General features: G+C 45.7%; 1 protein-coding gene across 5 annotated transcripts in view; it reads right to left on the minus strand.

Annotated features, from left to right (window-relative positions):
• ERBB4 (erb-b2 receptor tyrosine kinase 4) overlaps nucleotides 1-26,756 on the minus strand; it is a 701,260-nt gene that overhangs the window by 162,199 nt on the left and 512,305 nt on the right. For all 5 annotated transcript variants that reach the window (XM_075607205.1, XM_075607203.1, XM_075607206.1 and 2 more), the window contains 2 exons: nucleotides 23,800-23,934; nucleotides 4,363-4,428 (listed from right to left, as the gene is read on the minus strand). In XM_075607205.1, the coding sequence (XP_075463320.1) occupies nucleotides 4,363-4,428; nucleotides 23,800-23,934 (201 nt within the window). The remainder of the gene's footprint in view (nucleotides 1-4,362; nucleotides 4,429-23,799; nucleotides 23,935-26,756) is intronic.

The raw sequence follows: 26,756 nt of genomic DNA on the forward strand, positions 1-26,756 counted from the left end.
CTGCATTACCTAGCAGTAGCCAATCAGGATGGAGGAAGCTACCCAGCCCCCTAGCAGTAGCCCTGCTCTCTCCCCGGTCAGGTGAAATCCCGCAGCCCCCCCAAGCCGATAAGGTCACTATATCCAGAGAGGTAATACCGGTATACACAGACATGTCCAGTATTACAGTACCTCTATTTTTTTACTGAACAGTGTCCAAATACAGGACAGTCCAGTTCAATACCGCACACCTGGCGTCCCTATGTACTGCCTCCCATTCTATCCTCATGAAAACATCCACGCTGATGTGTGTTAATGCAGCGGTTCGCAAACTCACTGCGCCTGCGCCCTCTTACCTGCTGCCTCCTCGGTCGCGCGCGCCCCCTCGCCTCTAATGATGCGTCAAATGACGCTGTAGGGTCATTTGACGTCACGTCTCTATGGTAACGGGCGTTATTTGACGCTGCATTGCCATGGAGACTCGTGGACAAGAAGCCGGTAAAGTAAATTTACAGCAGCCTCGCGCTCTTAGCGCGGGGCCTCTGTAACCGCCGCGGCCCACGCCCAGCGCCCCCCCAATAAAGTTTCCCGCCCCCCAGTTTGCACACCGCTGTGTTAATGTACCAGAGGCCACATATAATAAATAGTGTTACTGTACATCAAAAAAGCACTTTGTTCTATTCCCTTCTGTGCTTCTTGAGTAGAGATGTACAAACAAATCTCTTTCCAGTTCCCACATTTTCTTGCCGAAAATATTCCAATTTTGTGAAATTTTCTAAAAAAAAATCTCCGTTTTTGCTAATGGCAAGATTTCGTCATTTTTGTCTTTTTTCTCACAATAATAATAAAAAATAAGCAAGATCACCTCTTCGGGGCAGGGATTTCCTTTCCCATTGTCTGATTTCGCTGCACTTATTGTACGATTATAATTCCCTGTACTGTATTCTTTGTAAAGCGCTGAGTACACTTTTGGCGCTATATAAATAAAGACATACAATACATACCTGCATATTGGTCATGTGACCTTGCACATTCTTTTGCAGTTTTTTCGATCAGCTTGCACATCTCTAGTCTTGAGACATGTTGAGGCTTAGCACAGTTTAGCACATGTGGGCCTCAGTATCTCTACACTTCCAATTCCATGCATATTAACAGTATACATTCTATTAACATCTACATTTCTCCCATTCGTCCAATGGTACCATGCTTTGCAGGCCCTGGATCCAAGGGGATCCTGGATCCTGCATTCAAGGGGTTCAAATACCGGCCTCTGAAATAAAGCTATGTCTGAACAGGTCATCTGGCTTTGCACTTCCCACCCAAGGCTTAGCTGTACACAGCAGCAAGCCGCAAAGAGCAGGCGGCAGCAAATCATTGACATTGCTGGCCCCCACAATCTCTGATGTCTGGGGGAGTTTTCACAGCCTAAAGTTTTGGAGCCCGGTACAATAATATACACAAGCTGTGTGTGCTGTATTGCAGGTGGTCCCTGTGATATGTATGTGTATACTGCACAGCAACATACTTAATTAAATTGTGGGTGAGAGTTTTTGCACATACATATACAGTATATATATATATATATATATATATATATATATATATATATATATATATATATATATATATACACAGTATATATATATATATATATATATATATATATATATATATATATATATATATATATATATATAGTATCACGCCAAGAATATACACAGCGCTTTACAAAACAGACCTTAGTGACATTACAGCAAGTTATGATAGAATAAGTGCATAAAACATACAAGCACCCAACAGGAAACTGAATCTCTGCCCCACAGAGCTTGCAATCTAGGTGAGATGTTGGGCGAGTTAAAGAAACAGTGAGGGGAGGAGTAAGTGCAGTGGGTGGCAGTGCCTGACCATATGACTTAGACTGGCCTCCTCCCCTTCTGGCTGCAAAACCCAGCTTTGCCTTTAGGGACTTGGGGGGGATCAAAAACTGCGTTCCTCAATAATACCGCATCGAGGTACTTTATTTGTGCAGCAAACCCAGAGCTGGAGATCAGCTGGAATCAATAAGGGAGACTTATGAACATGCAAAGTTATTAGCGCAATACATGGATTTTAATTAAAGATGCAGGGAGAGAGCTGCGTGGCCCTGATTGATTTGGGCTGCTGTTTCAGCGCTTTCTCCACTGTAATTGGATATTTACAACATGGGCTCGCTCACTCCAAGTCATGCAGGCTGCAAAAAGCGCACACTCAATACAATCATATCTGAGCGGAGTTCTGCACCTCTGCTTCTGAGGTGAGACTCCTTGGTGGGTACTGATGTTTGTGCAGGTAAAAAGGGCAATCAATGTATATCTAATATGTATATAATACATGTTTATCTAAATCACAAGGTAAGGAGAACCTTAGGTGTCTCTTCTGCTAGTCCATGTACCTATACTTAGCTAATTCCGTGTTCATTATTTGTGCACGTCACTGGGTGTTCTATACTCTCTCAGTCTGTGGGGTGTGGTACCTTGCGCTACTTAATTGATCTTGGTGTGCATTACTTATCAAAGGTCGAGCGGGTGGCCTCTCCAATATTCTCTCTTTAAACCTGTGTAGCCAGGTCCCCCTCTTACCTCCGGGCTGCACGAGAGGGACGGCTGTATGGTTGCTGCGGTGCAGGGAGCGGGCGAGCGGTTCGCCGGCATTCCGCCATCTTGCCCGAATGCCGTGCATGCGCAGTAGCAGCTCGCGCATGCGCAGATGATATCTAGAGTTGTGGTGGACATCTTACTACACCCTGCGCATGCGCAGTACATTAAGGAGCGGCGGCCATTACACCCATAGCTCCACAGGGGAACTACAACTCCCATGAGCCTCTGGGAGTAGAGTTACATGGCCCACAGCAGCCAATGGGGATCCCGGAATTCCCTGCAACATACTGATACATTTGGCGCGCTCAGCGGGACCACGCCAGTCAGAAGAGGGACCTCAACGAAGCAGGTTAATGTTCAGGGAGCAGGGCTCCCTTGGACTAGGCCAGATCTCCCCCCCCCCCCCATAGGCCCCAGATAGGCCCGACTCACAACAGGTTGTGGCTGCTAAAGGGAAAGCCCATAGCTAGGGACCTTTACTCAGTAGCTGCTCATAGTCAGTGTATGGCACTGGTGAGACGCCACGCGGTGATTGAGGCCTGTGGTCTGGGACCAGATCACCTCCATTGTAAGAGACTCTTTATGGTGATACCATCCAGCGGGAATTCACCCCACGTGGAGGAGGAAGCCATCGCGGATGACGACAACGTTGGATCAGACGGATATCTCCTACACTTTTGGGTGGGCCCTGACATTGGGGGAAAAGGACAGTGTATTGGTGCCAGGCACCCTATGTACATGGGACACTTACGGGTGGTACTAGGTTGGGCCTATTATACCGTGTGGTACAGGGTACTGTTCTTGCATGTTCAGTAAAGGTTGTTATTATATACCTGAGTGTGTGTGTCATTGGTATTGTCCCACCACGTTGGGATCCCTTATAGGTGGAGGCGTGCACCGAGACAGACCAGATATCACCCCAGGCTCCCAGTGGCAGAGGCTCAGGCCTCCTGGTTGCCAGACAGGTAATAGCAGTACCGGTAGTTCCTTCCCAGGTACGGGGGAACAAGGGCTACACCTGTATATAGCAAACCCAATAAATATTCAGACACTCCGACGATCTTAGTGAAGAACAAAGATGTTTGATGGAACAGGATCAACAATTCGGTCCAACCTTGGACCTTTGTCAATAAATGACAATAAATAATCTAGCTGTAAGAAACACATGTAATAGGAGCATGCAGCTCCTTTCCCATATTACTGTACTGTATCCCTCATCCCTGTTCCTAATAATTACATTATCGCTATATGAAGGCTCTTGTTGATCCATTAGAAGATGGATAGCGGTGTATAGCGGTGACGCTATACAGAAAAACTCCAGTGTTTGGGGGTGCTTGATACCCCTCATTCAGAGGAGATCTGTTTCCTGCAGCAGCAGAGCAATATGGCTGTAGTTTTAATTAAACTCAGCGGTTTCCCCCCCACCCCCATGTTGCCTTTAATATCAGGTGGTCTACAACCGAAAAGCTTGATCCGAATGATATCCCTTTGTGTCACATGCTTTATACAATGTATATGGCAGCACTACAGTACGTAAAAAGATAGCGCTAAGTAGATAGCAACACAAACACACAACTATGTGCGTTGGAGCACAGTACCACTCTCTTTTATGGCACCATGGTCTCCAACACTGTCCCATTGTGAATGTAGCACACAACCTTGTGCAAGTGCTGTGTACAGTGTAATACGTATTGCTTCGTGTTCTAAAGAGCTCTGTATAAAGGATAAAGGCATGAGTGCCACTCACAGCTCTGGCAGCGATTCTCCGAAGGCCCCCAGCAGCAGCCGGTGCATGATTTCGGGCACCTCCCACCTGCAAGGCAGAAAGGTGACAACAGTTATTTGAGGGAGGGTTCAGCGCGGGCACCTGTCAGCTCTTCTGTGGCTGTTGGACACCTGTTACTGGTATTCATCATCAGGTATTGTAACACACCATTCAAATCCATCAAAACATTTACCTAACCATTATGATTTGTCTATACCTATGGAGAACACCGTGTTCTGGTACCACGGAACAACAAAGTGGCGTTACAGCAAACGCTTAGCCATGTAACGCGCTTAGGAATAAATTCTAAATAGTCCGACAGGGCCGTCTGCGCCTTTTCCACCCGAAAGTCCCCATTTACTTTAAACCTGTGAGTGCCGGAGGGGTCTCGCTGCCGTTGGGCCACAGCCCCTGCGGTGGCCATTTTGGAAGAAAAGGAACAGGAGGGACCCTCCTCCGTTTCCTCACTGGTTAGATCGCGTCCTGTGCTCCACGTCAACGCAGCACGCGATCGAACCCGTAAAAAAAAGAAGCCATTTGAGGATGACGTAGTGACTACGTCCTGGGGCAGTAAAAGGGCTCATGGGGATTTTCGTCCGAAAACCGCCCGATCGCCCACTTCAGCTGATATGGAGTTAGGCCTTAAATATTTAAACCTGCAGCTGTTTGCAAATAGAGAAGCAGATACCCGTGCATGTTCCTAGCAGCCCAGAACATACATGTACAGCAGCAACGCTCAACTCCACTCCTCAAGGCCGCCTAGCAGCCCGGAACATACATGTACAGCAGCAACGCTCAACTCCACTCCTCAAGGCCGCCTAGCAGCCCGGAACATACATGTACAGCAGCAACGCTCAACTCCACTCCTCAAGGCCGCCTAGCAGCCCGGAACATACATGTACAGCAGCAGTGCTCAACTCCACTCCTCAAGGCCGCCTAGCAGCCCGGAACATACATGTACAGCAGCAGTGCTCAACTCCACTCCTCAAGGCCGCCTAGCAGCCCGGAACATACATGTACAGCAGCAGTGCTCAACTCCACTCCTCAAGGCCGCCTAGCAGCCCGGAACATACATGTACAGCAGCAACGCTCAACTCCACTCCTCAAGGCCGCCTAGCAGCCCGGAACATACATGTACAGCAGCAGTGCTCAACTCCACTCCTCAAGGCCGCCTAGCAGCCCGGAACATACATGTACAGCAGCAGTGCTCAACTCCACTCCTCAAGGCCGCCTAGCAGCCCGGAACATACATGTACAGCAGCAACGCTCAACTCCACTCCTCAAGACCGCCTAGCAGCCCGGAACATTCATGTACAGCAGCAGCGCTCAACTCCACTCCTCAAGACCGCCTAGCAGCCCGGAACATACATATACAGCAGCAGTGCTCAACTCCACTCCTCAAGACCGCCTAGCAGCCCGGAACATACATATACAGCAGCAGTGCTCAACTCCACTCCTCAAGACCGCCTAGCAGATCAGGTTTTAAGGATATCCCTGCTTCAGCACGGGTGGCTCAGTCAAAGACTGAGCCACCCCGTGCTGAAGCAGGGATATCCGAAAACCTGAACTGTTGCGGTGTGTTGAAGACGGGAGTTGAGCGCCCCTGTTGTGCAGTACTGAATGCCATGACCAGAGGTAGTTTGTACATTACTGAGCAAAGAATGCATGCGTCAGGCCCAAGTTGGCAGTGACCGGGGCTGAATTACACAGGAGTTTTTAGAAACCCTCAGGTGAATAGGAACCGGAAAAACTGTATTTCCATTAATATAGAGGAGCAGGGGTGGCCAACTCCATCATCGTTTATTTTTTAAGTAAGTACAGGCCTCTACTTAAGGGGGCATCACAATACTTTACAGTCAGTTTGAGAATAACTACAATTAAACACAATTATTTTGTTACACACGAGACAGACAGGAAAAGCCAGAATTATTATAATAAATGGTTGCATTAAATGAACAAAGGTAATACACATTTAGCTTACGGACATTTCATGGACAGGCAGAGATGTGATTAGGTAGGATAGGCCTGCAGGATAGGCCTGCAATGTGAAGTTAGAAGAGGTAGGATAGGCCTGCAATGTGAAGTTAGAAGAGGTAGGATAGGCCTGCAATGTGAAGTTAGAAGAGGTAGGATAGGCCTGCAATGTGAAGTTAGAAGAGGTAGGATAGGCCTGCAATGTGAAGTTAGAAGAGGTAGGATAGGCCTGCAATGTGAAGTTAGAAGAGGTAGGATAGGCCTGCAATGTGAAGTTAGAAGAGGTAGGATAGGCCTGCAATGTGAAGTTAGAAGAGGTAGGATAGGCCTGCAATGTGAAGTTAGAAGAGGTAGGATAGGCCTGCAATGTGAAGTTAGAAGAGGTAGGACAGGCCTGCAATGTGAAGTTAGAAGAGGTAGGATGGGCCTGCAATGTGAAGTTAGAAGAGGTAGGACGGGCCTGCAATGTGAAGTTAGAAGAGGTAGGATGGGCCTGCAATGTGAAGTTAGAAGAGGTAGGACAGGCCTGCAATGTGAAGTTAGAAGAGGTAGGATAGGCCTGCAATGTGAAGTTAGAAGAGGTAGGATAGGCCTGCAATGTGAAGTTAGAAGAGGTAGGATAGGCCTGCAATGGGAAGTTAGAAGAGGTAGGACAGGCCTGCAATGTGAAGTTAGAAGAGGTAGGATAGGCCTGCAATGTGAAGTTAGAAGAGGTAGGATAGGCCTGCAATGTGAAGTTAGAAGAGGTAGGATAGGCCTGCAATGTGAAGTTAGAAGAGGTAGGATAGGCCTGCAATGTGAAGTTAGAAGAGGTAGGATAGGCCTGCAATGTGAAGTTAGAAGAGGTAGGATAGGCCTGCAATGGGAAGTTAGAAGAGGTAGGACAGGCCTGCAATGTGAAGTTAAAAGAGGTAGGATAGGCCTGCAATGTGAAGTTAGAAGAGGTAGGACAGGCCTGCAATGTGAAGTTAGAAGAGGTAGGACAGGCCTGCAATGTGAAGTTAGAAGAGGTAGGACAGGCCTGCAATGTGAAGTTAGAAGAGGTAGGATAGGCCTGCAATGTGAAGTTTGAAGAGGTAGGATAGGCCTGCAATGTGAAGTTAGAAGAGGTAGGATAGGCCTGCAATGTGAAGTTAGGAGAGGTAGGATAGGCCTGCAATGTGAAGTTAGAAGAGGTAGGACAGGCCTGCAATGTGAAGTTAGAAGAGGTAGGACAGGCCTGCAATGTGAAGTTTGAAGAGGTAGGACAGGCCTGCAATGTGAAGTTAGAAGAGGTAGGATAGACCTGCAATGTGAAGTTAGAAGAGGTAGGATAGGCCTGCAATGTGAAGTTAGAAGAGGTAGGATAGGCCTGCAATGTGAAGTTAGAAGAGGTAGGATAGGCCTGCAATGTGAAGTTAGAAGAGGTAGGATAGGCCTGCAATGTGAAGTTAGAACAGGTAGGATAGGCCTGCAATGTGAAGTTAGAAGAGGTAGGATAGGCCTGCAATGTGAAGTTAGAAGAGGTAGGATAGGCCTGCAATGTGAAGTTAGAAGAGGTAGGATAGGCCTGCAATGTGAAGTTAGAAGAGGTAGGATAGGCCTGCAATGTGAAGTTAGAAGAGGTAGGATAGGCCTGCAATGTGAAGTTAGAAGAGGTAGGATAGGCCTGCAATGGGAAGTTAGAAGAGGTAGGATAGGCCTGCAATGTGAAGTTAAAAGAGGTAGGATAGGCCTGAAATGGGAAGTTAGAAGAAGTAGGACAGGCCTGCAATGTGAAGTTAGAAGAGGTAGGATAGGCCTGCAATGTGACGTTAGAAGAGGTAGGATAGGCCTGCAATGGGAAGTTAGAAGAGGTAGGACAGGCCTGCAATGTGAAGTTACAAGAGGTAGGATAGGCCTGCAATGTGAAGTTAGAAGAGGTAGGATAGGCCTGCAATGTGAAGTTAGAAGAGGTAGGATAGGCCTGCAATGTGAAGTTTGAAGAGGTAGGATAGGCCTGCAATGTGAAGTTAGAAGAGGTAGGATAGGCCTGCAATGTGAAGTTAGGAGAGGTAGGATAGGCCTGCAATGTGAAGTTAGAAGAGGTAGGACAGGCCTGCAATGTGAAGTTAGAAGAGGTAGGATAGGCCTGCAATGTGAAGTTAGAAGAGGTAGGACAGGCCTGCAATGTGAAGTTAGAAGAGGTAGGATAGGCCTGCAATGTGAAGTTAGAAGAGGTAGGATAGGCCTGCAATGTGAAGTTAGAAGAGGTAGGATAGGCCTGCAATGTGAAGTTAGAAGAGGTAGGATAGGCCTGCAATGTGAAGTTAGAAGAGGTAGGACAGGCCTGCAATGTGAAGTTAGAAGAGGTAGGATAGGCCTGCAATGTGAAGTTAGGAGAGGTAGGATAGGCCTGCAATGTGAAGTTAGAAGAGGTAGGATAGGCCTGCAATGTGAAGTTAGAAGAGGTAGGATAGGCCTGCAATGTGAAGTTAGGAGAGGTAGGATAGGCCTGCAATGTGAAGTTAGAAGAGGTAGGATAGGCCTGCAATGTGAAGTTAGAAGAGGTAGGATAGGCCTGCAATGTGAAGTTAGAAGAGGTAGGACAGGCCTGCAATGTGAAGTTAGAAGAGGTAGGACAGGCCTGCAATGTGAAGTTAGAAGAGGTAGGACAGGCCTGCAATGTGAAGTTAGAAGAGGTAGGACAGGCCTGCAATGTGAAGTTAGAAGAGGTAGGACAGGCCTGCAATGTGAAGTTAGAAGAGGTAGGACAGGCCTGCAATGTGAAGTTAGAAGAGGTAGGATAGGCCTGCAATGTGAAGTTAGAAGAGGTAGGATAGGCCTGCAATGTGAAGATAGAAGAGGTAGGATAGGCCTGTAATGTGAAGTTAGAAGAGGTCCTGTCTAAATGAGTTTACAATCTATAGGCAAGGTAAATTGGCATTGGGTACAGGGGATGAGAGGCGGGAGAGTATGTGACGATAGTGAGGGTTTGGCCCGGGATTAACGGGGTTACTCCCCAAGGGCCCCCCTCTAACCTCGCCAGGGAGACAAGGGGTTAACTGGCCTGAGGTCCAGAAATGTGATTTAACTCTTGTTATAACATGAAAATGCTTATTCCCCTGTGTAAAATGTATTGTTGCTGGGTCAGTGTCTGCATAACCCACCCACTGGGACTTAAGGGGTTAATCTTATATGCAGTGCTGAATAAACAGTTACCTGAAAACTGGTAATTTGGGAACGGAGTAAGCCAGCAGCCTGAGTTTTGGGGTGCAGCCTCAGGGGAACCCCCCAAGTACCCACATATTAAAAGTATAACTTTGTCATAAGAGGAACATATATTTTTGATAAAGTGACTTTTTGCAGTCTTACAATGTACAGGCCAAATGCTAATTACCTCTGCCTGCCTTTGTAATGCGTGCCAGGACCAAATGGGTCAACAAATGAGTCTATTCACGGTTGATATGCAAGCTTCCTCTCTGGAAGGGCATATCAAAAGAGGTCTGGGCTAGGTGTGATACATAGTGATCAAAAAGAGTAATTACCTAATTGCTATGCGAGACCCAGGAATGGAAGTGCTTGTTCTTCACACCTTCCAGCAAAAGGTATCCCAAGCAGGAAATCAAAATGAGTAACCTTATTAAATATAAGAATACTATGAGATGTCCTTGGCTGAACCCGCTAAGAGCTACATATTTGTATTCGTGGGATTTAGCATATCTTTTTGAATCTAAACACTGCATATGTAACTGCTGCTAAATGCCAGATATTAATATCTCTATTAATTTTCATATTACACTGTAATGTTTGGTCTCTCTGCGAGCGTCAGGTGTGATGGAATGAATTACTATGTCTCATCTGCTTGTATGTATTACGGAACGGGAGTTAGGCAATGATTTGCAGTAAATATGAAATTTTGGTTGAGTTCTGAGAAACTGAAACCCCCTGTTATGATAATGAGCAGGAAAGGCTAGGATTCACATTGCCTGGTCATCACAGGCTAAATTGCTAATTGCTTATGCTTGGCCCAACTGACCAAAAGGAACTAACCAGTTTAGTGTAACTTTTCACACTGAACAATGGAAGTCCCCAGTCAGCTTCAAAAGCTTCAAAGGGACTTTTGCTAGACGGCTCGGCGCCGTCACTGGGAAAGAAGGGTTAAAATGATATATAAGTCAAAGCCACCCTTTTACCCATTGTTCTTCATGCAAATGTTCTTCATGATCTTCATGATCTGCATGTCATCAGGCCTGTGTCTTTATGCAAGGTCTTGGGATGATGCAGGTTTTGCTGTATGACCTGCCTGTCTTGCTGTGATGTCAACTGAAATATATGGGAGAAGTGGCCCAGTCTGTATCCTGATGGCCTTCTGTCCTAATCTTTAAGTAAGTGTCTATATTTTGCCTGTTATTTGTACATATCTGTTGTGTTCACCTTTATCAAGGAATAAATTACATTTTATCATGTCTAAGTCTCGTCCCAGTTCAAACCCAGGTATATATATATTTATATATAGTTTTGGTGTAAATTACAGCCTGTCACAAGCTACCGTGACAGAGTATCAGAAGCAATATAGCAGCTGTAACATTACCAAACAGCAGCGAACGGCAGCAAATTGTGGCACCCATTGGCTGCCCTTCAGCTGACGCCTTTGGGGCGACTCGGGTGTTATGTCCCAGAGATTCTTTGTGGAAATAAAGAAAGCAGCATGGCAACACACAGTACCTCAGTCAAACATGCAAGGGGGGGTGGGCAGTGGCAGGGCGGAGCTGATAGCATCCAGGGCGTCTTTGATGTGGCTCTTGTCCTCGTGCTGTTAGCCCCCTTCCACACTGGCTTGGTGGACAGGAGCAATGAAGGCATATTGAGGAAGACACCTTTGGGGCGACGAAGGTGTTATGTCCCAGAGACTCATTGTGGAAACTCCAGTTCTCAAGGGCCACCAACAGGTCAGGTTTTCAGGATAGCCCTGCTTCACCACTGATTGAGCCACCTTTGCTGAAGCAGGGATATCCTGAAAACCTGACCTTTTGGTGGTCCATGAGGACTGGAGTTGACCACTCCTGTGCTGGAGGGTTTCATAATCTGTTATGTGATCAGAATGAAGTGACACTGAAGAGTTGCTGGCAGACACTGTGCATCAGACAAACCCCAAACTTCAGTCTGAAACAGAGTCCACTTGAGTGCCTTCTCATAACTTCCTGATGTGAACCTTTCCCCTATTTTCTGCACATGTTCATCTGCACTCACAGCCATGAAGGTCCAAACCAAATCCACACATGTGAAGCCTGGCCCAAAACTGTTGTATTTCTCAGTTGGACAGGTACAGTGCGACCGAATATATATTTAATAATCACAAAACATGTTTAATCTATCGCTCAGGGTGCAAAAAACATCACACAGCCTTTCCAGGATAAAGGCCCGAACCCCAAACGCCCGGCTCATAACGTAACGTCGCATAAAACAGCAACGTCCGTTATTTTCCCCGAGTGCGCTTATCCCCACGGCTATTTATATGCAAAAATAACACCCGAAATACACCTCATTAGCATAGCCGCAATGTCACGTTATTGTAACGCAACACCGCATTATGTCCAATAATGTCACGTTAAGTGAACCCGGTTATATTCCCGGTGTCGGCTCCCTGTGACCTTGGGAAAGTCACTTTATCTCCCTGTGCCTCAGGCAGCAAAAACATAGATTGTAAGCTCCACGGGGCAGGGACTGTGTCTGTAACATTCCTATGCACTGCATACTATATTGTAATTGTGAGGCGCTTTGAATCCCAATGGGAGAAAAATGCTGTGTGAAATAGTTATTATTATTATTATTAATAAGTATGTCAGCCATCCGAGACCCTGAAATATTTTGCTGGTGACGAGAGATGAGAGAGAGAGACTTTAGAAGATACCCGCTGCTACAGGGAACGAGTCTGTTGCATAGAATTACTGTATCACAAATGACCATTACAGTCAACGCAATGCTGTTTCCGGGAGAAAACAGGACCTGACATCACATTATTTACCTTTGAAGATATGCGGTAAAACTTACATGACATTCACTTAGGTTAATGTCATTTAATTGAGCTTTGTGTTACTGTTTGTGTAACTCCAATCAAGTTAATTGGTTTGTAGGTTCAGGTCAGAAAGACTTGCTTGAGACAAAAGAGACTCCATCATTTTTATACAACTACATTAATAGCGGGATCAATATATATCTTTACAATGCATTTCCTAAAGGGAAATGAATGCCTGAACCCATTTTGCTGCCGGAGGTAACTGTCCCACGTAGTGTTGAAGCGATCTCAACGGTGTATAATTTCCTGTCGTTGTGCCATCTGTTTATTTAGATCGTAAACACATTATGGCAACATAATGCTAAATCATTTCTGTCTGATGGTATGGGGGGGGGGGGAGGCGGTGAAAGCGCGGAGGAGGCGCCATCTGGCACAAATAATGCACCTTTAATCAGTAATAACGATAATTATTATTAGGAAATTACTGGAGCCCAATGCGGAAACCTAATGAGTTTAAATTGATTTATAACAAAGGGGATTAGGCGTGACTGTTTAGGCAGACATCAGGTTCAGACAAACTTCTTCAGCAGGGCACGGCTGCCTTTCAAGATCCAACTGCGAACACGCATTGAGGACGCAAGCAGGCACTTGGGGGGTTATTTATTAAACTGTGCCCCCACCGGCACTATCACAGTTAAACAAATAACCCCCTTAATCATGCAACACCATCAGTTGTCATAATCTAAGATATTGATGAAACCTTGCAAGTTAAGTTACACTGTATACAAGGTCACAATTTAGATTTTTTTACCCCCACGCTGTACAGCCAGAAAAGAAGCCATACTTTTTTTTTAGGTAAATGCAAAGGGTCACAAGAATGTACAGTAAAATCCCCCACAAGGAGTAAATGCAGAGGGTTTCAATCGGTTTTCCAAGGAAGGTCCTGTGGATGCTAAAAATGGTTTTATTAGAAATAGAAAAAGTTGCTGTATTGTACCGTTATACATCATACGGTACATGATGAAAAAAAAAAACTGATAGAAAAGGAATGCAAATAAACCCTTGTTGCATTGACCTGATAATTCAAAGTCCCCTTTTTATCACAGTGCTGGTCGGGCGAATCGAGCAGCAGTCCCACACAAGTTGCTACTGCACATGTTGAAGAAATATCTCTACCGCTGTAACGTAGCTGACTGCAAAACAGGATGCGAACCCCCAGGGCAGAGGTAGGGAGTAGTACACCGACCTTGGCCTGGGATCTGAGGCCTGAGAGGCAAGGGTAGTCTAGTCCAATTCGGGGTCGAGGCAGGCAAAGGGTGGTCAGGTCCAGACAGAGGTCAAGCACAATCAGGTAAACACAGAGGCAAAGACAGGGCTCAAGCAGAACAAGGTAACAAGTACTTTCCACGAGCACTGACAGGGAGCCTTATATTTAAAGGCCAGAAGCAGCTACTGGCAATGAGGGCCAGACAGAGGCTGACTTCCTGTCAGGAAGTGAGGAGCAGGAATTGCCAGGAAGCAAGATGGCTTCGGTAGCTTCAGTGAGGGCGAGAGGTCACTTCCTGTCGGTAGCCATCTTAGGTATCTAGACAGATCCCTTATTGCCGCGCACTGATTACAAAACTCAGATTTTTATCTTCTTTATTTCATTTCGTTGCAGAGACTCTAACTGCACAACATTTCAGGGGCTGAAACCCTTCGTCAGGTGTACACACTTTTTTTTGTTCCACACCTGACGAAGGAGGTTCAGCTCCCCGAAACATTGTGCAGTTAGAGTCTCTGCAATGAAATGCAACAAAGATAAGAATCCGAGTTTTGTATTCGGCAGATATATTTCTTCTATATATACACACATACATACATATATACACACACACACACGAAAGCAGTGGCCCTCCATAAACAAAATTCACTAAATGTGTGCAGGCCGGGCCGGTGCTACCACTAGGCGACTTAGACAGTCGCTTAGGGCGGTACATTGTGAAATACGCTGTGTTCATAAAAAAACAGGACCCCTTTTATTTTTTGTTATATCTTGCAGAAAAATCGTAACCTTTTCATGAAAATTTGGTCAATTATAGGTCTGAATAATTTGATAATCTAATAAATATTCTTTAGAATTGGTGATGACATGATGACCTCATCACATGGTGTTTAGCAAACAAGATGATGACGTTATAATGTGCTCGAGACAGAGCAAGAATTGTGAAGAAAGAAAGTCCTCCTTGGCGCTTGGACTGATGGTGCTGTTATTCTCCAATGAGCATGAAGAAAAAAATGATACAATATTGCTTCAATAAAGTATATAAACCACCTGTGTCCTTCAAACACTGTGACGTGCCCCCCTTTCTGGTAGGAATGATATCAATAGAAAAATATGTAAACTCTAGCTTCAATAGAAATGTGCTCTTTCCAACACCTTATCCAAATAAGGAATAATTCAATCTAGTAATACAATTAAAACTAAAGAAGGCACAAAATTATGGTCTTTGAGGAACACTCTTATAGATTTAATTATTCCTTATTTGGATAAGGTGTTGGAAAGAGCACATTTCTATTGAAGCTAGAGTTTACATATTTTTCTATTGATATCATTTCTACCAGAAAGGGGGCACATCACAGTGTTTGAAGGACACAGGTTGTTTATATACTTTATTGAAGCAATATTGTATCGTTTTTTTCTTCATGCTCATTGGCAGTGGTCGACAAATCACCAAAAAATCTACTCGCCACACAAAAAAATCTACTCGCCACCTAGTACCAAACGTGTGCTGCTTGGGCCAATAGGAGCTCGCCACGATGTTAAATCCACTCGCCCGGGGCGAGCAAATGTATAGGTTTGTCGAACACTGCTCATTGGAGAATAACAGCACCATCAACCAGAGTCCAAGCGCCAAGGAGGACTTTCTTTCTTCACAATTCAATCAAGAAGGTTTTTGGACAACACCTTCAAGTCTTCTGGGCTGCAGGACCCTGGACAATACATTCATTTGGTATTGTATAATTGAAGTTGTATGCATCACTGTGACATGGTCTTTTGAGCGCTAAGGTTGTGTTTACATCACACTTCGAGCAAGAATTGTGCTCCGAAACTCTTGCATCCTGCAGAATGTTTCCTAATAAAAGGGCGGTCGCTGGGAGGACGGCAAAAACGAATGTGTAAAACAACGTATCGTTCCGGGAGCTGCTGGACCAACGCGTTATCGATGATGCAATCGGGCGGTGGCGTTCTCGTCTTCGGGCGTGTGCTTTTCTGCAAGAGGACATTTTGAACACACACTTTGAACTCAAACTTTATAGTAATCTTAGTGTTTCAGATTAAATTACATCAGTTTACCACATGTATGAGCTACGAAGGGAAAAGTCCTATTTCTCGTTTAATGAGCATGAACCTCCCGCAGCGTATCTGGGACTTGTTGACATAATAAAGCGACATCAATTTAGTTGGCATCCGCTGGTTGTCTACACTATTCGCGCTGCGCCCCCCCTGCCTACTCCCCCCGGTGCTCGTGCCCCCCCCCCCCACCTTCCTTTCCGGCGTGCGGGGATCATGTGACGTCACGCCATGACCCCACTGGGGAAGAGCATGGGGCCCCTGTAACCGCCCGCACCCCCCCCCCACAAAACATCCCGCCCCCCCTGCAGGGCACGCCCCCCAGTTTGCGCACCGCTGGTCTACACTGTGCTTTTTATATAGTGTTAATCTACATACCAGATTCTACATAACAATTCTTCACATTTTCATGGAGACTGAGCAGGAAATATTGAAGATATGATGAAAAACGAAAGGGGTCCCTTTTTTCCTGAACACGAGGTGGCCACCTCCAGTTCTCAAGGGCCAGCAACATGTCAGGGTTGAAGGATATCCCTGCTTCAGCACAGGTGGCTCGGTCATTTTGACTGAGCCACTGATTAGGCCACCTGTGCTGAAGCAGGGATATCCTTAAAACCTGACCTGTCTGTGGCCCTTGAGGACTGTGGTTGGCCACTCTAGCCCTGGTATATACAGCATATATACGCAGATGTAGCCAATATTATTGCAATGGATGACGCGCTCCCACAGGTAAAATGGCGCAATAGCCCTTTTCTCGCACGTAGCCGATTCAAAACAAGCCTTTACCAAACGCATTGTATTGACTATTGATTTGATTAAACGGTTACGTTTTCATTTTATACATCCATTCCTCTCCGCTTGTATTTGTGACTGAGTGCCACTCGCACAGGGCACGGATTCTCCTTTGTTTGTTTTGTATAATATTTGCCCTTCAGTTGAGCACTGGTCTCCTCACATTTTGAGTATTACTGTACTAGGGCTGAGCGAGGATTCCTTCTGTAGTCTGTGACTCAAACCAAAGGTGGCTTTGGCTAAGGCCAGGTCCCCGCTGGCTACTGCAGCGCCCGCTGTGGCAGACGCTGCAGGGACAAGAGCCGCCTCTCAATGGGGCCGGGGCCGCTGCGAGGGGGGGGGGCCGCGCTGCGCGGTGAGTTTCTCCAGCCTGCAAGAAAATTGTGAGGGGAAATAGCGACGGAGCGCTAGGCCACGCCCCCGGCGGTTCAGCCAATGAGGGCGAACCTGCCGGGTGACGTCACGGCCGCGCCCCCGTCACTCCCCCCCCCTGTCTTTCCCCCTACAGCTCTCTACAGACCGGGGAATTCGGCTGCATGCGCCTCGCAGGCGCGCATGCAGCGCAGGCGCTGGGGCCGTTGCCTAAGACCGCTGCAGCTCTTCGTGTGGGGGGTGGGGCGCAATAACGTTGGCGACATCTGCATTATGGCGTTGTAGTTGCAGGCTCCTCTGGCGGTGAAAGAGTTAAGCTTCCTTCTCCAGGAGCAGGAAATGTGCTTTTATTCTTCATGCAGATAAAATAAAGTTCATTTTGGGGGAGGTTTAAAAAAAAAAAAAATGATAAAAAATTAAATACGCGGAGATAGCTTGGCGGAATGAAAATATCATTTCGGTGATAGGATGGCGGCACAGCGTTTACAGGTCTGAGAGATAGCATTGAACACTGAAGCCGCTCAGACTAGGCCCGCGGGGCGATGCTGTGCGTGTCCTTGTATTACACTCCCTATTGTAATGCTGCGGATTCATTGCCTTTGCTTTTGTGCAGCCGGGGGAAGAAGAAGAAGAAAAAATAGATAAAGAAATAAATGATTCTCCATTTTTTTTTTTTTACCTCCGCTGTGCCTATCCTCTGATCTCTCCTGCTGTTATGAGGTTAATTATCAGGCCGCGGAACTCGCTAACTTTCCCATTCTCTTTGCAGAAGATGCACACAATGGCTGCAGTAAAGTGTAGGCGCTTAGCCATGTAACGCTGATTTTCAGGGCAGGACACGATTGCAACATTATTTCTAGCTTTACAGCGAAAGAACTGATACGTCATTTTTGTTCCTCACTAATGCTTGCACACACATGTAACCGTCTCTATTCCTGTACCGCAGACTACACACCTGGTATTGAGGGGGGGGGCTGAGTCCTAATGCCTGTGATAAATACCACACATGCGTGGAGCAAATAAGGGGGCACAACTGTCACAACACTTTTTATACTGATTAACATAGATATATAATAAATGGTTAACAGGAACCTCGTGATCCTTAGAAACAGGATCACCACATACTAATCACAACACATTATCATTACAGTGTGTGTGGTGTGTGTGCGCACTCTGGAGGCCTCCCAATCCCGGGTATGCCGGCCTATATTTGTGACTGGGAGTAGCAGGCCTGTACCACGCAAAGGTTTATTTCGGTACCACCGTTTCCTGTGACCGCCGGGGAATCCCCTCCGTCGGCTGTCTCTCCCCCATACAGCTGCTTGAATATCCGGCTCTTTTGGCTGCTCTCCATCCTCTCAGCAACTAAGTTCTCCCCCACGCGGGGCGCGCGCAGGTCCCATCACCAGGTTGCTCTTTATCGCTCCTGACTCCTTTAGGACCGCACAGATCTACCACTAACTGTCATGGCTGCCCCCTTTTAACAACTCCCTTCAAGTCTCTCCTTCACCAGCTTCGCTACTGGCTCATCATAGTCACATGTCCATAGGAGAGGAACCTGCCAGGGGGCAGGGTGCATGTGTTGCCTGACATACACAGGGGGTTACACACAACACGCACATGCACAGAAATGCACACTATTCACACACATGACCACGCACAAAAGGACACACAAACACATGCATGCACATTTGAGCACACAGACACACACATTGATATACACACATTCACTGATATACACATACAGTACACCACCATTTCAGCACACGTATACAACAAACACACAATGTGCACTAACACGACATGAGCACAAACGCACAAACCTCAAATTGCTAGATTCAAGTAATGCGGAGACTACGAAAAGGGCACAGACACTATTTACCACTAACTGGCGATATTTTGCTGAAAGCTTACTAATTTGGCGACAGTATTAGCTCTTCGAGGCTTCGCAAAACATCTCGCCAGAAATTGAATTTCAGGGGGGGGGGGGGGGGGGTTTAGGACAGTTTAATGCATTTCTAGCGACACCTTTAATATGATTCTGCTCTCCTAATTCCCAGTACAGGAGTGTTACTTTTCCAATGTGTCCCCGCCAGCGGACGCCAATAGCTAATTTCCCTGGCCCAGCTGTGTGATAGCTGCCTCTAATGCAGCCTCCGACAGCTGAGCAAAATCCCGATGTGTATTCCTCTCCCCTTCTTCTGATTTATTTTCCACTTCTCTACATGTTTTACCACCGCTACTGTTCACAAGAACAGGGAAATGTAATTTGTCCGCGATTCGTCCAATGTCTCGGTATCTCACGCCTCTGCTAAGGCATAGGGCAGCGTACACTAAAGTCCCCCATAACACATACACGCAAACGTACATTACCTTCTAAAGGACACAATTAAGTAGGATGTGGTCCAGACTGGTCGACAATTCAGCCTTGATTTAATGGGCTTCCCAGCTGAGGGAGATGTGGGAGCGTTATTGCTGTTACTTTGCAATTTTGCAAGCGATTGGGAATTGTTCCACTTAGAAATAAGCTTTCTCCTGATACTTATTCATGGGGTTTAATCTCACACGTCAGCTTCTGCTATTAGCTGTTTATAAAGGCTCCTGCTTCTGGAGTGAGATTTTGGGAAGGAACATGCACAGAGGCACCTGACCATACCCTCAGCCCTAAAGAAAAACGCAAAGCATAACGATGTTCTTGTTCTGTTTCCTCACAGAAGGTGCTTTTCGTTTTTTTCCTTGTTCAATCAAATCATGTTATTGTGGAATCTTGGGGGAACTGTTTATTTGTGAGAAGGGGGGGTGGCGGTGGAAGACTGATGTAAGATAAGATTTTAGGGAATTTGCAAATGACTTCAGTTGTAAATGCCCTAATAACTGATCACTGCAACACTGGAATCCCTGCAGCGTTTTGTGCATAGTTAGGCCGCTGCCATAGTGCGCGCTGCACGAGCAACGTGCAGCACCTCTATGAGGCCAGCCATAGTGCACGCGATGAAGCGCAACGGGGCGGCAGCATTTTGAGCCGATACATTTTTGATTTTTTCCGCGTCTCGTGAGCGTTTCAACCAATCAGAGCGAACAATGCCTAGTGATGTCTTGGCCACGCCTCCCCGTCGCACGAAAATCAAAGTCCATACATAGTGCCTGCACTATATCCGAGGCCTTAGGCATTAGCCATGGGCAGGGGGACTCAACTCCAGTCCTCAAGAACCCTCAACAGGTCAGGCTTTCAGGATATCCCAGCTTCTTCGACTGAGCCACAGATTGCAATATGGAATATATATTATATAATATATCTTCTATCATAATATGGAATATATCCTTACCCCCATCCTCTACTCCTGTACATGCAGAAGTGACACTGAGAGGGGCAGGCAGCTTAAGAGGGTGGTGGCTGTTAAGAAAAACGAAAGGACTTTTCAGTTTATTAGCCTCCTTATGTCAGGCAAATCAGTGGATATTTTCTAGCTGTGAATCACCTATTATCCCCCATGTACAACATCATCAACCTTCAGAAGACAAGACAAATGGAAAGGTTCTGAGTCGCGCCTTTGATTGCTTTTTCTGTGACTAATTGGATCTGAAAAGCAGTGGGCTCAACTGCAAACAGCCATTTGACAAGTGAACAGTTTGCCGAGAATGTTCCTGCAATAATATGACATGCATTTGCAGATAATAAATTAGTCTTAATATCATGTTTTATTCTCGTTTGTGCAGCATGTTTGCCATCTGCACCTCCTTTACACATAGGCTTCTATTATATGCTCCCCGCCTCGTAGGAAACAGATCTTCAAAAGTTCGTTATGCTGATCCATGCATGTTTTGGAATGGTCACCCTTAATAACAATTGATTTGTTTTGTACATTGGGCTGGCTGTGTGTGCAGTAGATTTTATAGACACAAGGAATCCCTGCCCACAAGAGCTTGCACTCTAATTTTCTGTTTCTATGGGACAGGCAGATGAAGGGATTCAGCTATCACCATAAAGGAGCCGTCACCGAGATTTGACCTGGGATCTGCAGGCCGGAGTTTTCACCATAAGGACACTTTCCCTTGGAGTGAGTTAGACTCTTTCGGACATTCTCACTCATCGCCCAGTTTTATTAAAATATCATGTTTCGCGATAAGAACCGTGAACAATTGGTTGTTTAGCTTGCACTGCAACAAATAGCAGTGGTGCACCAAGTGCTGTCAGGGATCTATTCCTGGAGTAGATCCCATATTGTGAATAGATCCAAAAGCATAAAGGCAGCAGGCACTCAAGAAGTTGCAGAGAAAGATCCCTTTATTGGATTACATATCCAACAGTTAGCAGTTCCCAGTTTACATATCCATATGTAATCCGATAAAGGAATCATTTCCTTCAACTTCTCGAGTGCCCGCTGCATTTATGCTTTTGGGATAGGAACCCCCATATGTCAGCAACGGTACTAAGTGCAACTTCAGAGCTACAATTGCAGTTCTGGGTGAGAACATTGAGGACTTGAGTTTTAGTTGAGTTACAGTGAGAACGGGCTTTTATTTGGTACAACCCAACATGAAACACACACACAACATAAAACAGCTTTAAATCAGCATAAGGGTAAAAATAAAAAGGCCATAGGAGGGCTCTGCCCTATTGTCACAAAGTCTCAGTTACTTTCTCACGACTCCTCAAGGAGATTTCTGGGGTCTGCGAGCTCTTAGTAAGAACTGACGTCAACTGCTTGCAAAGTCTCTATATAATCTCTGCAACCCTTCCAGGACAAGAGAGATTTCACACCAGTGATCACATAGGTACAGTGACAGTAGGTTATGGGATAAACCAGACCCTCGGTTAGCGGTTCCCAGTTCAGGACAGACCTTCCGTTAGCGGGGTCCCAGGGCAGTTGCCTTCCTGTTCACAGACAGCACATAGTGAGCTTGTCTGTCCTTTTTAAAGGGCTACGGTTGAGGCCCCGGCGCTGCTTTACACGCGCCTGCCAGGCTGGTGGCGCGTGCAGCTGTGATCCCCGGTCTGCGGTGAGCTGCACGAGGGAAAGATGGGGGGTGTGGCAGGGGGCGTTACCCTGACATCACCCAGCAGGTTTGCCCTCATTGGCTGAACCGCCGGGGGGCGTGGCCAGTGCTCCGTCGCAAGTCCTGAACACAGTTTTCCTGTCTTCAGAGAAATCTGCTCGCGCAACGCGGCGGCCAAGGCAGGTAGTGGGCCCGGCCCCATTGAGGGGCGGCTTATGTCCCTGCAGCGCACACCATAGCGCCCTCTGCAGCAGGCACCGGGGACCTCGCCTTACGATGCAGCTGTGACCTTGCTAATTAACACACATACAGTAGTTATCAGACATGCTACAGGAACACTATCGCAGATTCATGTATAACCCCCAACGTATCACAGTGATGGCTAATGGGAGTTATACAACGGCACATTAAAATGCCTTATAGAGTGGTACAATGTATCTAGTTAACTGAGTTGATTCTGAGGAGCTATACTGAAGACTATCCTCAGCCCCACATTGGCATTACCATCTAACGTTGCATGAACTGGTCCAGATTTTGACGCTGTAAAGACTCTGTCATTTACATGGCTGGCTGTGTAGGAACAATAAAGGGTCCTTGTAATTCTGAGTATGGTATGCACATGTTTTATGGAGCTGCTTATATCTGCTTTGTGTTCCTGGTGGACCCGATGACTACAATATGCTGCTGTTTTGCTAAGTTCACCCTAAAACTCAAAGCAGAACAATATTTGCAGGGCAGCAGCAGAACTGCTCTGCTTAAGAGGCAATAATAGCAAAACATAAGGGCCATTAAATGATGTTATTAGCGATAACACCCAGCTAGGAGAGCCATTGTTGCTTGATGTGAACAATAATACAGTACTGTACCTCCACACAAACACCTCTAGCTGAGAGGCCTCATGAGCTGCTAATACTAATTAGGCCCAACCAAAAAGGAAGCTATATAATCAAATAATGATAAAAGCAGCAGAGGTGTAAGCATGTCTCATAAGGACATGCTTTATAATTGCTTCTGCTTTTATAACCTTTAACAAACCAAGTAAAGAAGCTCAGGCTTTCTTAACACCTGATTACTCCTCTTGTGTTATAACTGTTTTTTCACATGGCTGTTGTAATAGCAGAGGTACTCAATAAATGTATTCCCCTGGCCTTCATTTCAGGGGGAAGTGTACAGTTCATCATTAGAATAGCAGCCTAAAAACCATGCTCATCATGGAGAATTACACATATTTCGCTGGTTGTGGTGCCCCAGTACATAATAATTGCATCACTGACGAGCGCTCTGATAAGTCTGAGTTGGCCAGACAGGAGGTGAGCCCACTTGCGTGTGCATTCAGGACCAAAGCCATCCTCATGACACAATGCTGCCTTCCCAGGTGTCTTATTTGATGCAAGTATGTGTGCCAGATAGAGTTCCAACACCTCTGACCTGGTGTATTTTGTGACAGGGTGAAAATGGGTGGAGATGGCTGTCCAAGCAGCATACAGTACCTTGATGCATCCCTTTATTATGTGACTCCCCCAGCTGTATCCGACCACCACTTCCCATATGGCAAAGTAAGTCTAACGTATCTAGATAGGTTGCTATATTACTTTCTTAGCATCAATGTAATGACAAAGCTATAGTTTTTGCAGGATATTAAATAGCATGTATTTGATGGTTACATTTTCTTTGACAAAGTTTACGTGGCAGGTGGAGAGAGAGCTGGAGAGAGAAATATGTGAAACTATGAATATGTAAATATTATATTTATATAGTTGTAAAGTTTTAATAATCCATGTGACTAAGATTTGGAAATCCTGGAAGCTGAGAAGGAGTCAATCAATGTTGATGAAAAAAAAAAAACCTGTGCAGTCCTGACCTGCTCTAATCAGTGGGCAGTGGTGCCACCAAACCAACAATTTAATTGCAGGATAGACCTGAAAACGAGACTACCAAGCTATGTATTTGAATAACGTAGATGATCACTCACATTCTGCATTGCCGGACATCGGGACCAGTGTGAAGTTGGAAGACTTGGGATTGCGGACAATGTCCTGCCAATGTATGGTGTCGGCATAGCAGAGGAACTTGTTCTCTCCGACATACACTCCGCCATTCAGAATCTCTGTACCAAGAGGGACAAAAGAAAACAGCATTTCAGCCCACAATATATGTGTCGTTCAGCAATATCGTAACTAGAACTTAAAGTATGGTTACTACATCAGCCAAGCAGTGTGCATTACTACTGTATATGACACATGCCAAGTACATTTTAAGTGTCATAAATAACCTCTACCCTCCGCTTTAATCGCAGTTACTTGTGTGTTACAAGCATCTAATTCACTACTAGGAGACTTTCAAACCAATTAGATCTCCGTGAAACACTCCCATTAACATTCCTACCAAATGCAGAGGAGAAATGTGAGCTTGTGAGCTCTGAACCTCCTTGCTGCCAGAATGCGGGCCCAGGTGGTAGCAAGGGAGCTCGCAAAACAATAGTAACAATGTTTTCAGTCATGAAAGTGCCCAGTTCTGGTCCTGTGGTTCACATTTGGAGGTGAGCGCACATCCTAAATCCGAGGATGAACAAAAGGTTGACACTAAACACTAGGGTAGACAATGGAGTCCCTCGATTCTTTGTATCAAGGATTGCATTTTGCACACAGTTTGCATTATTTGTAGTTTTCAGCTTGTGGCTGCATCAAATATAACAAACCAGTTAATCAAGGTCAAGGGAAGTTGGTAACAACTAAGACCCAGTAGAGGTTTTAAAAGCAAGACGGACAGAGGGAGAGAAAAATAGCAGGATTGAGGCGTTTGATACATACAGTACCATTATAATTGTGTCAAGTAACTCTTCTGATTCACACTCACAGATACACAACGCTAAAGCAGTTACAATCAGAGCAAAGTACCATGATGTATGTTCTAAAGGCCTTTCTAAGCACCGTATTAATGGCAAACTGCAGTTAATATATCAACCTTTAATCAATTTGTTCTACTAAAATCCAACCTCATCTGCCAACATTGTAAAAACAAGTGGTTAAAAACCCTTATTGTCCATATAAACAGTTTTATATTTAATCACATGCATTAATATTCAAATCCCTATAGTGCCATATTACTTTCTGTATAATGTAAATTAAACTTGCTTTAGTTTATTACTAATAATATGAATAAAATGTGGTTATTTGTTATTACATACCAGAATGCACATAAGCAGTTTTGCAGTCTTATTATGTATTAATTTAATCAGAGGACAACACAATTTCTAGGAAACATACGATTGAAGATCTTGATCTTTTACCACTGAAAAGAAGCTTATAACAGAGAAAAAGATGCTTATTGTATATATAATCTGGTACAGAGTCCAGTGCAGATTAGCAGTTGCAGGCTGATCTGACTCTGATCTGGGATACAAAGGTGATCACAATTGCTGAAATAACCCAGCTGCCATCTGTCAAACTATTGATTCAGGACTTCCTTGTCCTGGGCTTTGCTGTTCAAGCTGTGTGGTGCAGAGGGCAAAAGCGCCGGGAAATCCATGTAAAAAAAATGGAGATAAAGCTAAAAGTGACACGCTCAGAGGGTACTATTTGCACATCATTACCCAGAATCCTTTCCTGCAGCTGTACCATGTAACAATGGGGTAAATGAAGCAGGTTTGGGGACCTGTAGAAGACATGCAGATACAGTCATGGGGGTCTATGTATCAAGGACATTTGTGGAGCAAAACCGGTGCCTTTAGAACCTGTACTTTGTATCAAAATATTTTGCTCCAGTTTTGCCCCATCTGCCCCAGTTTGCACCTTGGGGAGTGTCAGTAGGAGGAGTTGGGGGGAGTTACATGGTGCACAGATTATAATGAGATGTATCACATTCTGCATCTCTGCCCCAGCTTGCACCTTGGGGAGAGTCAGTAGGAGTTGGGGGGAGTTACATGCTGCACAGATTATAAAGAGATGTATCACATTCTGCGTCTCTGCCCCAGCTTGCACCTTGGGGGAGAGTCAGTAGGAGTTGGGGGGAGTTACATGCTGCACAGATTATAATGAGATGTATCACATTCTGCGTCTCTGCCCCAGTTTGCATCTTGGGGAGAGTCAGTAGGAGGAGTTGGGGAGGAGTTACATGGTGCACAGATTATAATGAGATGTAACACATTCTGCGTCTCTGCCCCAGCTCGCACCTTGGGGAGAGTCAGTAGGAGGAGTTGGGGGGAATTACATTGTGCACAGATTATAATGAGATGTATCACATTCTGCGTCTCTGCCCCAGCTTGCACCTTGGGGAGGGTCAGTAGGAGGAGTTGGGGAGGAGTTACATGGTGCACAGATTATAATGAGATGTATCACATTCTGCGTCTCTGCCCCAGTTTGCACCTTGGGGAGAGTCAGTAGGAGGAGTTGGGAGGAGTTACATGGTGCACTGATTATAATGAGATGTCACATTCTGCGTTTCTGCCCCAGCTTGTACCTTGGGGAGAGTCAGTAGGAGGAGTTGGGGGGAGTTACATGGTGCACAGATTATAATGAGATGTATCACATTCTGTCCCAGCTTGCACCTTGGGGAGTGTCAGTAGGAGGAGTTGGGGGGAGTTACATGGTGCACAGATTATAATGAGATGTATCACATTCTGCGTCTCTGCCCCATCTTGCACCTTGGGGAGAGTCAGTAGGAGGAGTTGGGGGGAGTTACATGGGGCGCAGATTATAATGAGATGTATCACATTGTGCGTCCCTGTCCCAGCTTGCACCTTGGGGAGAGGCAGTAGGAGGAGTTAGGGGGGATTACATGGTGCACAGATTATAATGAGATGTATCACATTCTGCGTCTCTGTCCCAGCTTGCACCTTGGGGAGAGTCTGTATGAGGAGTTGGGGGGAGTTACATGGTGCACAGATTATAATGAGATGTATCACATTCTGCGTCTCTGTCCCATCTTGCA

Source organism: Ascaphus truei, chromosome 7, assembly GCF_040206685.1.
Source record: "Ascaphus truei isolate aAscTru1 chromosome 7, aAscTru1.hap1, whole genome shotgun sequence".
Taxonomy (NCBI): Eukaryota; Metazoa; Chordata; class Amphibia; order Anura; family Ascaphidae; genus Ascaphus; species Ascaphus truei.